This window comes from Stigmatopora nigra, chromosome 1 (genome assembly GCF_051989575.1).
Source record: "Stigmatopora nigra isolate UIUO_SnigA chromosome 1, RoL_Snig_1.1, whole genome shotgun sequence".
Lineage (NCBI taxonomy): Eukaryota > Metazoa > Chordata > Actinopteri > Syngnathiformes > Syngnathidae > Stigmatopora > Stigmatopora nigra.
In genome coordinates, this window is record NC_135508.1 from 11,248,858 (window position 1) to 11,261,728 (window position 12,871).

Below are 12,871 nucleotides of genomic sequence, written 5' to 3' on the forward strand. Positions count from 1 at the left end.
TTGACCACGAGGCGGCACCCCAACTGCAATTTAAATTCAACAGACTGGGTATTTGGGGCAGGTGCGGGTTCTATATAACCAATTAATTAAATATATGATTAGATTGATTTGCATTTGGGGATTTTTTTCTAACTCAAAGTTTTGTATATTGTATATGTACTTTGGAGTTCTACCCATTAATTTCAAGTTTTCCCCCTGAACAATTTTTGGAAACATGGTTTGAGTGCAATTCAAAATCAATATTATTTCTGTAAGAAAAAAAATTGACTTCTTTTGCCACAGGACATGTGAAAAACACAATAGTATGTTCTTGAAAAAAAATCAAAGTAAAAAAAAATCCATTGATCTATGGAGACATGTGCTACCTGTATATACCTCTCGTGTATTTTAATATGACAATTAAAAACTACCTAAATATATCATCCATATTTTTTTCTATCATTTTTTTTTTCATTCATTGTGCTCAAAAATGAAACAATTTTGCAGCTTGGCTTCTGCTGTCAAAACCATCTACAGTCAGTTGGCCCACTGGGAAAGAGAAAAAGTAGTACTTAAGTGGAGTCAAAAAAGAAGAAGAAAAAAGGAAAAATAAATAAAACAGCCCTATTTAGGTAGTTTAGAAATCCTTTACTGCTACCCTGAGACCAAATGTGTTCAAAATGTCACCTATAAAGGATTTGGTTTAGTGGCATGTAAATGGAAAGGTTGTACTCCTCAAACAAAGCATGCTGCATTAGTGAAGATTTGTTTGCAGAGGATGTCTGCTCTGAGTAGAACAAGTGATGAAAATGGTGTTTATTCCCCATAAATGTAGAGCTTTTTTTTTATTTGTTAAGCTTTCAACAGGCTTTTACTGTTTACTGTGACTAATCATCACCTCACACCATCCGGCATGACACAAATACACTTGGACTTCTTCTGCGTAGCTGCACTGATGAATGATAGATACTGTTTTCACAAATGTTCAATTTTCTTCAGTCTATTTACATTTTTTGGGGGCAAAAAAAGACATCATGTGTAATGTACAAATTTCAAATGCCTATTATTTGTGAAATAACAAATTCCTGAAGTGATATATAATATATTGCATGAAAAATAAAATGGGATATAATCATTTTTCTAAACTGAATACTACATAGGTGTTTGGCACCTGGTTGCCACATACACCTCACAGTTCTTAGATTGAGGGTTCAATTCCCAAAGGGTTCCGACCTTCCTGTGTAGAGTTTGCAAGTTCTCCTCGTGCCCGTGTGGGTTTTATCCGGGTACTGCGATTTCCTCCCACATCCCAAAACATGCATGGTAGACTGATTGGACACTGTAAATTGCCCCGAGGTATGAGTGTGAGTGAGCTTGAATGATGAAACTATGCAAAATTTTAGCCCAAAGCACAAATTGGTTTGGAAACACATCAAGTCTGTTTAATTTTAAATGACGTTAAGAATAAGCAACAAAACTGCTAAAGTTGATCCAACTTGTCAACCTTTGTTCAGCTGTTTACACATTTATTGGCTTGCCTTTGAAACCAAAGGTAATATTTAACAGCTATGTTGGATTGACACAACGTTCTGTGAGCACACTTTTCCGTTGCTCTCGCTTATGTTTCGCTTTATTTAGTATTAACTATCGTGTTGTTTTACTCGTTTGGTTTTCACCAGTCTGGTTTTTGTTTGTTTTTGGTTTTTTATTATGGTAAGTTCATTGACACTTCTTTTTGTGGGCATTTTCCACCAGTATTCTCAGTTTTGTGTTCTTTCTTCATCTACGTAGGTCTCCATTGGCAAGGTGCTCCTCGGGGTTTTTGGACTAGTTGTTGTTGTTGTTCTCATAACTGTGCCAACTGTGATTTATCTCAACGGTACGTCTTCTTTTTACACCTTTGCTCATTTGATTTGTTGCATGATTTCATTTCTCTAGCTTATTCTTGAGGCGAGAAGAAAAGTTAAATTACAGTTAATAGTTAACAAGTCATCAGCAGTTACGATCTGTTTACAACCTTGAAGGATGTACAGTTGCCTTTCCGCTTCCTCTCTTTGTTGTAATATAGTTGGTATCATGTAAGGAGCATATGAAGACACTCAAAATTCACGTCCAAATTGGATTTTCTTTACTCATTTAGGCAGTGGAAATGGCTAAATCATAAAACAAATGATGGAGAATATTCGCCACAGTTGTAGTGGCGGCTTTGGTCTGACAATTTAAGATGCTAAAATTTCCACAGCTCTTCAGACCATCATGTTTAAATGGTCTTCAGGTTTTCATCTATATAGTCTTTTTCCATAGCACTAATGCTAAAAAATGGCCACAGAGCTGCTGGACTGCATGTTAGCTGACTTTGAGTATGATGCAGGCAGAACTTGTTGCCAGGTAATCAGAGGCCACAATGATAAAATATACCAATCACGTTGACATTCTCAATTACAGAAAATCCAGTCTTCCATTGCTGTTTCCCCCATTTTTTTGCGTTTTTTCACATTTTGCGATTTTTGCGTTTTCGTGATGTACCGCAAAAAAACGTGAAACGTGGATAAACCGTGAAAAACGGGGGAGACTGAAAAATATTTCCGCAGTAGTCTCCCGTTTTTCTCGGTATACCGCAAAAAACGTGAAAATGCAAAAAAAAAACGAATGCAAAAAAAAAAAAATGTTTTTGTTTTCTTTTGGTGAAGTAAAAGGAAAGCTTGAGTAGCTAAAGATATCCAGAAAGTTACTGTACCTGTAATTTGGAGTCCTTGATAATTCCGAGAAGAAGCAGGAGTCCATAAAGGACAATCAGTGCTCAGTGTGCATTATCAACTTTTCATAATAATTTCAGAGGAAGACGATGCCATTGAGCAAAGAACTTTCACTTTGGAAGATGTGTTCAACTCCTCTCTTCAACCTAAGGGTTACAACCTCTGGTGGCTTTCGGGTGGGTATCTGGTGTAATCAATTTTGAACTTTTAATGCCTATCCGAATGGTTTTCACTTTAAAATATTTTTGTTTGTTTAATTGCGAGCTCATTTGTCTTGTAGATGACGAGTATCTGCGAAGTCAAAACGGCTCAGTCTATGTTTATAATGTGAGGACGGCGGAATCCTCCTTGTTCTTGAGCCAAGACACATTTGTAAGTTGTATTGGAGTTGAAAGTGTGACTGACGCTTAAATGTTGACTACAAGCCCATTCCATTTTACACAAGCTAATTATTCCATCTAGGATCTTTTTCTATTCTGTAAAATCAATTGGAGAAATTGTTATTTGGACAAATAGCACAATTTGAAAGTGGACCTAGAACATGGTTGTTGAGAATTTTTTTTTCTCTATTTGCGCAGAATGAAAAGAGGGCTTCTGACTACAAGCTGGCTGCTGACCACAGATATGCAGCATATATGAGTAACATCAGCCCGGTAAGGCTTAACCTTTGTTGTCATGGCCCAACATCACTATAAAGACTGAAAACATTTATCATACATACATTACTACATTACAAAAGAAGTCTAGTATTTTTTTTTTATTATTGTCATCATATCCATATTGTTGAGGATAACATGCCCATTTGTCGTAGTGAAATAACAATTGGTGTAAAATCATTAGCTAAATGCTGAAATGTGCCCAAAATGTGCTTGCTTGAGATCAAGCTTGCACAAGTTTTTAAACTTTAAATTAAAGTGTAACTTTACTTGTATACAGTGATAAGGATGGTGAAAATGTAAAAAATCTAATTTTCAGGTAGGGAGGGCCCTTTATGGAGAAACTGATTGTGACTTTAAATATCTTAAAATATACATTGCACCTGTACATTTTCCGTCCATATAGGTGTGGAGACATTCATTCACAGCTTCATACTCACTTTACGACCGAACTTTGAAGTACGTATTGCAGGGTTCGTATTTGGAGTCGTTGTCTTCCCTGTTTTTGATACTGTTGTACTTTATCACAGCAAGTTTCTGGATTCCTCCGAACTACCTGAAAAAATCCAATATTTGGCTTGGGCACCTGTAGGGAACAAACTGGTGAGTGTGGTTGACTGATATTTTACTTGCAATATCACCTATGGGATGCATGGTTAAAAAAACCCTTTAATCTGCCTTGTCCAAACACTTGTGTGTTATGCTACTAATAGATTATTAAGCCCTCCTTGACCTTTTTTCCTTTGGTTTCCTTAGGCCTACGTTTTCCAAAATGATGTGTACTTAAAGTCCAGCCCAGAGTCGCGACCCCAGCAAGTGACATTCAATGGCGAGGAGAATCTGATTTTAAATGGAGTTCCAGATTGGGTGTACGAGGGTAAGGAATTGTAAGCGATAAATGTGTCCATAGTGCCTTTTCTCACAGTAATGTCAAAACAATATGTGAATGATTACTTTAATAACTTGACAGTGACCTATCCACTGTAAATCTACCTAAAAATAATTATAACGGTAATCAGCCAGTCTAAATTTATTGTGAGCCATCAGAGTTTTTGAAAGCAAAACAATAAAAACATAACCTCCTTTAATGTCATCCAAGTGTATAATGACTGTTTTTATTTCTCCACCTCTACTAGAGGAAATGTTTTCATCCAATCAGGGCCTCTGGTGGTCCCCGGGAGGAAAATATGTGGCATATATCCAGTTCAATGACACACAAGTCCACACTATCGAGTACTCATGGTATGGAAATAACCAATATCCCCGTACTGTTTCTATCCCATATCCGAAGGTGGGTTTACTATAAATATAACAAACTTAAATCTAATGTTGAACATCCATCCACAAGATGCTCGATAGATAGTCTTTTGTATTTTTCCATACAGGCAGGTTCCATGAACCCAGTGGTGAAGCTATTTGTCGTTGACACAGATAACCCCACACTCAGTGCTGAAGTACTTGTTCCAGAATCATTCCGCTCAGAGTAGGAGAACTTTTCCACCTAGTAGTTTAAAATTATATGTCAATTCAATCTGACATTTTCCCATCTCTGGGATAATAGAGAGCACTACTTGGCTACAGTGACTTGGGGGAGTGACCAGCGGATTGCTGTCCAATGGCTAAAAAGGCTCCAAAACCACCTCATCTTACAGATTTATGAACTCCAGAATTCATCCTGGGTCGCAGCTAAGGTACAAAACAAGCAGTGCACCATACATGACACACTAGTAATTAATAACAATGATGTTTTAAAGTTAAGCAACCAATTTCGCAATACAGTCTCTTAATTGAATGATATCTACTGGAATATATTCCTTGTCCTCTGCAAATATGAGTCAGATTGGCCATATCAGGAGCAGCAATATTATCATTCGATTGGGGCAAAAAGTTACTACTCTAAATATCTGTCATTTCTGAATTTATTTTTCAACTACTATTACATGGTGTCTTAATATCGTATTCCAAATCAATTTTTTGCGTATTACAAATAAAACAATTTGTGGGAGTAAAGAACAAATAGATAATTCTATTCATGTAAATGGAGAAAGAGTTACTGTTAGGTAGAATCATTCTAGTGTACTACTTTTGGTGGGTAGCAAATGTATATAAATGTTTATTAATATCGCAATTCTTCTCTGCCTTTCTTCTTGGTAGCCTCTGGAAATTAAAAGCTCCTCAGGCTGGATTGGACGGGTAAAAATATACACTACTTTATCTCTCAAATGGGGAACAATGTATGAGCTTTTGAGAAATGCTAAAATAATTTTTTCTGGCTAGTTTTCGCCGTCTGAACCAATATTTGCTGAAGACAAGAAGAGTTACTACTTGTTGTTGAGTGACCCCAAAGGCTACAAGCACATACATCATGTTGTAGAGGTTGGTTGGACCAAAAAGCTTGACATTAAAAGAATTGATGGCAATAAATTGGAGGATGACACAACTTTTTGTCAAATTTTTATTGCAGGGCATTGCTACGGCAATTACCACGGGAGAATGGGAAGTTATTGCCATTCAGAAAGTAATTGGAGATAGTGTGTAAGACAAAAAGATATATTTTTTAATCACTGAGCACTTTAATGGCTTCCAGTGTCTCATTGTGATCATCTATTTGAAAATTGGATGTGACTTTGATTGATTTGATTCTGTTGCTTTCCCCCTTCCAAATAATCCACAGTTATTACTCAAGCAACCAAGAAGGCGGGAAACCCGGCGGAAGGAATGTTTATAGGTGAAGCCTCTATTCTGATGTTATACTTTAATACTTTAAATGTGTAGGCTAATCCAAACACGTGCTTATTTCAGATGGACCAAGGGAGAGGTCAAATGTCTAACATGTAACTTTGGCGGTGAAAACTGCCAATATAATTCTGCTGATTTCAGCCACAATTCAAGCTTCTACCTCATGAGATGCGGCGGTCAGTTCTTGCTTTTTTAATTTATTTAAATATCTTAACATGTTGTGTGACTTCATAAATATGACATGTTTTTCATTAAAGGTCCAGGCATCCCTTATACTTCTCTTATTGATAACAGAGAAGGCAAAGGTGAGAACTGCTAGCTCTATGAAGAAAAAAAGAAGACAGAAGAGAGTGTTTAATAACCTTTCTTCACTTCAATCATTAGAGCTGAGTCTTTTGGAGGATAACAAGATTTTCACCCAACTGATATCTCAAGTGCAAATGCCCACCATGCGTCGAGGAACGATCAAAGTTGCTGGCTATAGTGAGTTCATTCTATCCTATATTTATTCGCATATATGTACATGATGTGCGGCTGAAAAAAAACAGTAACCTTTCAAAATTTAAATTAAAAATTCTATTTGTGATTTTTAAAATTGCTTTTAGCTTAAGGCAATTATCACTATTATGTGGTCAGCATTATATTTTCACCAAATGAGGGAAGACGAAATGTGCCCATTGGTGGGAATGGTTGTTTGTCTTTTGATACAGTGATTTGATTAACAGGCCCAGGGAATACTAGTAAGACATTTTGACACCCCCCTTTCATATTTACATTACTCTAGTTGTATTATCAAAAATACTATTCAACATTTGTCAAAAATATTCTATGATTTAAACTGAATCTTACTTTTGTTTGTTCACCACAGATCTTTGGTACCAGATGTTTTTGCCACCAGACTTTGACGAGTCCAAGAAATACCCCTTACTGATAGACGTGTAAGAATGGAAGCAAAAAAAAAAAACACTCCTGCGCCCAAATCTGAAATTGAACCTAGATTATACCTCCAATTTACTTTCCAGGTATGCCGGTCCTTGTAGCCAGAAGGTGAACTTTGGTTACCGAGTGAGCTGGTCCACATATCTAGCCAGTACAGAGAAAGTTATCGTCGCCAGCTTTGATGGAAGAGGTAGCGGTTACCAAGGCGACAAGATAATGCACGAAATCTATAAACGTCTTGGAACTTATGAAGTGGAAGATCAGATAACAGCAGCCCGGTAGGAAGTGTGCAACGTCAACAGAACGTTCTTTTCCTACAAGAAGGCTTGAACTGAGTGTCTATTTTTAGGGAATTCATCAAAATGGGATTCATCGACAAACATAGAATTGCTATATGGGGATGGGTGAGTGGTATTTAAGTGGGATTTCATTTATCAGCCAATTGGTACTTTATGGCCTTTAAATTTTGTGTATGTATGTCAGTCATATGGTGGATATGTAGCGTCCATGGCCTTGGGGAGCGGAAGTGGAGTCTTTAAATGTGGAATGGCAGTAGCACCTGTCTCCAAATGGGAATATTATGGTACTTTTTTCATATTTTTACATTAAAATGTCCCACTAGTGTAAACAGAAATCTAATTTCTACACTTTTTTTGTTTTCCAGATTCAATCTACACTGAGCGGTACATGACAAAGCCAAGTGACAATGCGGTAGCCTACACCGTAAGTTTGCGTACACATACCTATGGATTTATAAATTGTGTGTTCATATCTATTTCTATTCCGTTCAGAATTCAACAGTGACTGCCCGGGCTAAGAACTTCCACTCAGTGGAGTATCTTCTGGTTCATGGAACAGCTGATGGTGAGTCAACATTATTTAAGATTTTTGTAGTCCAAGATGAACTGTGTTTATGTGGGTTGCCACCATAGCTTCCACCCACATTCCAAAAATATTAATGCTGCTTTTTCAAAAGAATATTCTGAAGTTTTTGGGTTTCTTTTTGGTCCTGATACCATTTTGAAGGATTGTTTAGGTTTGTGTATGGATCTCAACCAGTCTAGCATGTGTGCACCATATTTATCTTTAAAAAAATAAACCTTCCCAATTATTTACACAATAACAGCCAACACAGTAACGTTGTCCCACTTTCCAGACAATGTGCATTTCCAGCAGGCGGCTGAGATTTCAGAAGCTCTGGTGAATGAGCAAGTGGACTTTGACGCAATGGTGAGCTCACTGAGGATAATAAATTTAAAGAAGTCAAAATTAAGGAACAAATGTGGTAATGTTGTCTTTCAGTGGTACACGGACAAGAATCATGGCCTTCCTGGCCATGCCAATCATCACGTTTATACTCACATGAGTCACTTCTTACAGAGATGCTTTGCATAAGGTCTACTAGAGCAGCACTCCCAAAGCCTGTGGCTCACACACAGCAAACTAACTTACTATGTTTACTCCTTTAGTTGTGTAAATGATGTACTGTGGTTAAAATGGATGTCAGTGTTGTCGCATTATTGGTAATAAAGGTTAAAACTGCACTCCACAACATTATTCAAATCGTTTTATATTTATGTGTTTGACCAGAAACCCACTCAGGTAGTTTGTAACATTGATTGGCGTTTTATTGTGGCATCTTGACATAATAAAAGACATCGACTGGGATTTTGTTCACGTGTCTTTGACCGACCAGGAAAGAAGCAATAGTGTGAGAATAGTGATTAACTCAAGTTATATCCATCTGATCTACCAAATGAATGAATTTCACTAGAAAAAAAATGTTGCAATGTAACAATTTCCTTTCATGAGTAAAAAAACACATCATGACTGTACATGTCAAAAGGAATGTTTTCCCATTCTTTCTGAATATACATCTTCAGTTACCAATTTTTTTTGTCGCACTAAATGCATCATAACATGCTACATGTCTTCTGTGGAAAATGCAATTGATCAGGAATGTTGACAAACCAGTCTAATGCTCTTGTACTGCAAAACTAGGCTGTTATAATATGACGAGGGCGGCTTTGCATTCCAATCAAAACGACATTGCTCAGAGTTAAGTGTAGTATGTTGCTCTAAAACCTGTATGTACTGGTTCAGCATACATACAACAAAGCATAGCATATTTTATTTATATATTCAGCATACAAAGCCCTTTTTTCTGGGCTTGGTGTGGCAGGTTGCTGCAAAAAAAAGGAAGTCAAAGTCAGCTCTCTGCATCCCAGTGCATGCCTGATAAAGGTTGCAAGTGTTCATTGCTGTCATGTTGATTCCATTGTAAAACACAGCTAGTGATTGTCACTATGTTCCTGTATACGCTCAACTTCCGATACATGATGATAACCCCAAACTTTGTGTTCTGTTGGATTTTGTCTACCTTTTATCCTCAATCTGAATCTAAGATGTAGACGCTCTCCTTTTATTTAGGCACACAAATGACGGAAGGGAGAGAAAGAGACAAAAAGAAACAGAAAAGAAAAACCAATAAAGGAAAAATCGAAAACACAGATGCCCAAATGTTGTTTCTTTTTACAGCAATTTTTTGAGCACCTTTCTATTCATTCCTGGGCAAAAAGTTGTTCGTGAAGGGTTTACTTACTCCTTTCCTATCATTTGTCTAGTGCAAAAAAAGTTGAAAAAATGTGGACTTGCACTTTCTTGTTCTAACGACAGCAAAAATGAGCATCTTCCTTAGGGTCACATGCACCCCACAATTTGAGGAATACGATTTTACATTGTGACTCCATACCTGTCAACTGGTACGTTCTCGCCGTAATTGGTACAACTGAAAGCCCATTTTTATATTGGTACGCTGTACACATGAAAATGGTACGCTAAACGGTGATTTTGAGAAAAAAAAATAAATTAAGGCACTTTCTAGCCATTTTTCACCATCCGCCATTGTTTCTTCCCGGAAACGCATGTCTGCCAAGTGATATATGTACCGGCGCCTCTGATTGGCTAAAAAAAAAAGATCATGATAAACATTTCGTTTTGTAACACTTTCACCATGTGATTTCCGTTTCCTGTTCCCTTGTTTATGTTTACTTTCATTTGATCAGCTGTTTCTGGTCTGGTAAAGTAAAGTGGTAAGATTTTCCATGTATTTATACATATATGTAAGGGCGAAAACAAAATTTGGTAAGATCACAAATGGTTCGAGGTTGACAGGTATGTGACTCATCGTGGACACATGACATATGCCAAACAGACACCCACCCACCCACACAGTCCAGGTGAGATCACAGTTGCCCGTTTAGGGATCCGTATATCTGTTTGCCAGGAGTATTGCATTTATTTGTTTGAACTTCGCACCTAAGCACAGGCATCACGCACCAATGCCTTTCCGATAGGTTCTCAAACCTAAATGGGTCGAGAGTAATTGCTGGGCTGTAAATAGGGGTGAAATCATCCCGCTGTATCAGATACACCTTCAGTTAATCAAGTCAAGAAGGCAACGTTAGGAAGAATTTGTCGCTCTTCTGAAAGAGGAAAAAGGTGAGATGTTTTTTTTTCCAACAACAAATCCTTCTTCACCTGATTCAAGTTCGAAAGTACTGACCGTATATGTGTTTTCTTTTTCTTTTGGATAGTTTGCAGCGATGTCACACATCTACTCCCTGATTGGCCTGCTTGTCATCCTCAGCATTGTCCAGAGTAGCTGGCAGGTTCCTCTCCAAGATCTCACAAGGTACAACTGTAAATGGACTTATAGATAGGAATAAATGTGCCTCAGTCTCTTTGTGAAGGACATGTTCTTCCTCCTCCAGCTCAGAGCCACATGACAATTTAGAGAGGAGACACTCGGAGAGATTGTTTACCAATGACTTCAGCAGATATATTGAAGATCGGATATTTGAGGACTTTATTCGAAACAACAAACGCAGTGGGTTAGTGGTCTTATTATAAAAGTGCTGGCAATCTGTTTAGATTTACTTTCTCTACTGTAATAATACATGTGCTGAGCTTTAAACAAATCTGGAAATGAAAAATAACATAAAGGTATAGTAGTTTTTCCTTACTAATCAACATTTGTTCAAGTCACTGAATACTGAAGAGACATTTTGTGTATTATCATGATTGACAAAGGCTTAAAAGAGTTCATCTATAATGTTTACCACCTATTTTATTCAGAATCATGTGTGGGTGTTGGAGCTTTTTTTTCAGTTGACCAAAACCACACATAAGTAGAGCGAAAGCCTTTCAAACTCAGATGCTCCTCTGAGCAGGTTGTCAAAAATGTCTTTTTGTTACTACGAAAAACACCCAGTGATTTAAAACAGGGTAAGTCCATATGGAAAAAAATGACCAAAATCAGATGTATTTCCTTTATCTTGTTCGAAAACCAATAAATTCTAGCCCTGCTCTGAAATTTGAGTGAGCCAGATTATCCCAATTGTTGTATTAAATGTGGCATTTACTTTAGCACTGTATAACACTGTGTCATCCTTGCAGTATAGTTGTACACCGGGTGATTGGCAGCAAAACTTGCATATCGGTAGTTATTTGCAGAGGTTTCATTGTTGTTGTGTAGTTGAAGATGATCTCATTGTCTTGTGTCCAGCTCCATGGGAAAACGTCACGCGGAGGGGACTTTTACCAGTGACGTGAGCTCGTACCTCCAGGATCAGGCCTTGAGAGACTTTGTGGGCGCTCTCATGTCAGGACAGATCCGAAGAGAGTAGGGGAACTTCTACTTCTTTGCCTTGTTCCAGTGACTGATTCCACTGGGCAACCCCCTTGTACTGCCTTTCCTGGCCCGTATTCATGTTTCACCTTATCCTCCAGCAATAATAAATCACATGAACCTGTTGAGTGGCCTGAAAACAAGTTGTATTTTAAACATAAATTAAGCTAAGAAAGAGGTGTTAACAGCTATCAAATAAATCGCTTCAAAAATAAATAGAATAGACATGGTATATTCCAAATTCATTTTTGCTTGACTCTAGATTGGCCTAAAATCTTAACGTTTTATTGGGAATGGCTGTCTGTAGTGGCCTTCTTTCACACAGTCAGATGGATTAAATCAGTGAAATCATCTAAAAAAATTAACGTGAAATACGGAGTTTTCTGTTAAACAAGATTTTAACAAACAATTATTAATAATGTCTTTTTATCCTCACTTCAAGGTACGCTTTCATATATTCATGAGTAATTATGAAATTTTGACAACACCACTTGTGATTTGCTGACGGGCACAAATACGGACACTGACCGAATGAGACTGTAATGGCCACGTCCTTGATGTGCGTTTACCCAGGTGGGATGTCACAATGCGGGGTCAAAGGTTAAACATGAGAAGGCACGTGGACGGAAGCTTCACCAGCGATGTGAACAAGGTCCTCGACTCCATGGCTGCCAAGGAGTTTTTACTCTGGGTCATGGCCTCCAAGTCTTCAGGGGAGAGGTAATAACTTTTGGTTGACTTTTGCCAATTAGCTTGATCTACGATGCTTTTGTGTATTCCAGTTAAAGAATACTACAAGCCGTCCACTGAGGACGAGCACTCTGTGAGGACAACGCGCAGAAACAAAGAACCGGAAGCCATATCACTCCTTCACCCTCCAACAAAAAGTATACCCTTAATATTCTTCCATTATTTTGAAAGCACCTCCAGGAATATTTTTGTTTACATTTAAATTATTTCTATTTATAAAAAATACAAAAAAAATATGAACACAAAATGCAAATCTCAGGACTATAAAACAACAAAAAAATGGAGTCTGGAAAATAAATGTTTTCTATTTTCAATCAAAGTTTCATCTGTTACCTCACGTTTGCACACTTTTATTGCAAAAA

At 37.5% G+C, this 12,871-nt stretch overlaps 2 protein-coding genes across 2 annotated transcripts; both read left to right on the forward strand.

The window, feature by feature from the left end:
* The first annotated feature begins 1,555 nt into the window (after window positions 1-1,555).
* Window positions 1,556-8,613, forward strand: LOC144197850 (dipeptidyl peptidase 4-like). The gene is made up of 26 exons (XM_077718528.1): window positions 1,556-1,692; window positions 1,771-1,858; window positions 2,816-2,911; window positions 3,016-3,107; window positions 3,314-3,388; window positions 3,798-3,850; window positions 3,922-3,994; window positions 4,148-4,268; window positions 4,528-4,682; window positions 4,777-4,874; window positions 4,953-5,082; window positions 5,546-5,584; window positions 5,669-5,767; window positions 5,856-5,926; window positions 6,066-6,119; window positions 6,194-6,306; window positions 6,388-6,435; window positions 6,515-6,613; window positions 6,999-7,068; window positions 7,153-7,347; window positions 7,419-7,473; window positions 7,553-7,652; window positions 7,734-7,792; window positions 7,861-7,933; window positions 8,226-8,299; window positions 8,372-8,613. Exons 1-26 carry the CDS (start codon window positions 1,690-1,692, stop codon window positions 8,462-8,464), a joined length of 2,226 nt encoding a protein of 741 aa, XP_077574654.1. The 5' UTR covers window positions 1,556-1,689; the 3' UTR covers window positions 8,465-8,613.
* A 1,787-nt stretch (window positions 8,614-10,400) lies between these two features.
* Window positions 10,401-12,686, forward strand: LOC144200740 (glucagon-1-like). The gene is made up of 6 exons (XM_077723037.1): window positions 10,401-10,570; window positions 10,666-10,763; window positions 10,843-10,962; window positions 11,637-11,753; window positions 12,333-12,479; window positions 12,542-12,686. The coding sequence occupies exons 2-6, from the start codon at window positions 10,675-10,677 to the stop codon at window positions 12,543-12,545; spliced, it is 477 nt and encodes a 158-aa protein (XP_077579163.1). The 5' UTR covers window positions 10,401-10,570; window positions 10,666-10,674; the 3' UTR covers window positions 12,546-12,686.
* The last annotated feature ends 185 nt before the right edge of the window (window positions 12,687-12,871 follow it).

Coding starts and splice junctions, on each gene's coding strand:
- LOC144200740 (XM_077723037.1), top strand. CDS start 10,675: ATGTCACACATCTACTCCCTGATTGGCCTGCTTGTCATCCTCAGCATT. Junction 10,963..11,636: donor CGAAACAACAAACGCAGTGG/GTTAGTGGTCTT, acceptor TCTTGTGTCCAG/CTCCATGGGAAAACGTCACG. Junction 11,754..12,332: donor TCAGGACAGATCCGAAGAGA/GTAGGGGAACTT, acceptor GCGTTTACCCAG/GTGGGATGTCACAATGCGGG.
- LOC144197850 (XM_077718528.1), top strand. Junction 3,851..3,921: donor CTTTACGACCGAACTTTGAA/GTACGTATTGCA, acceptor ACTTTATCACAG/CAAGTTTCTGGATTCCTCCG. Junction 5,585..5,668: donor CCTCAGGCTGGATTGGACGG/GTAAAAATATAC, acceptor TTTTCTGGCTAG/TTTTCGCCGTCTGAACCAAT.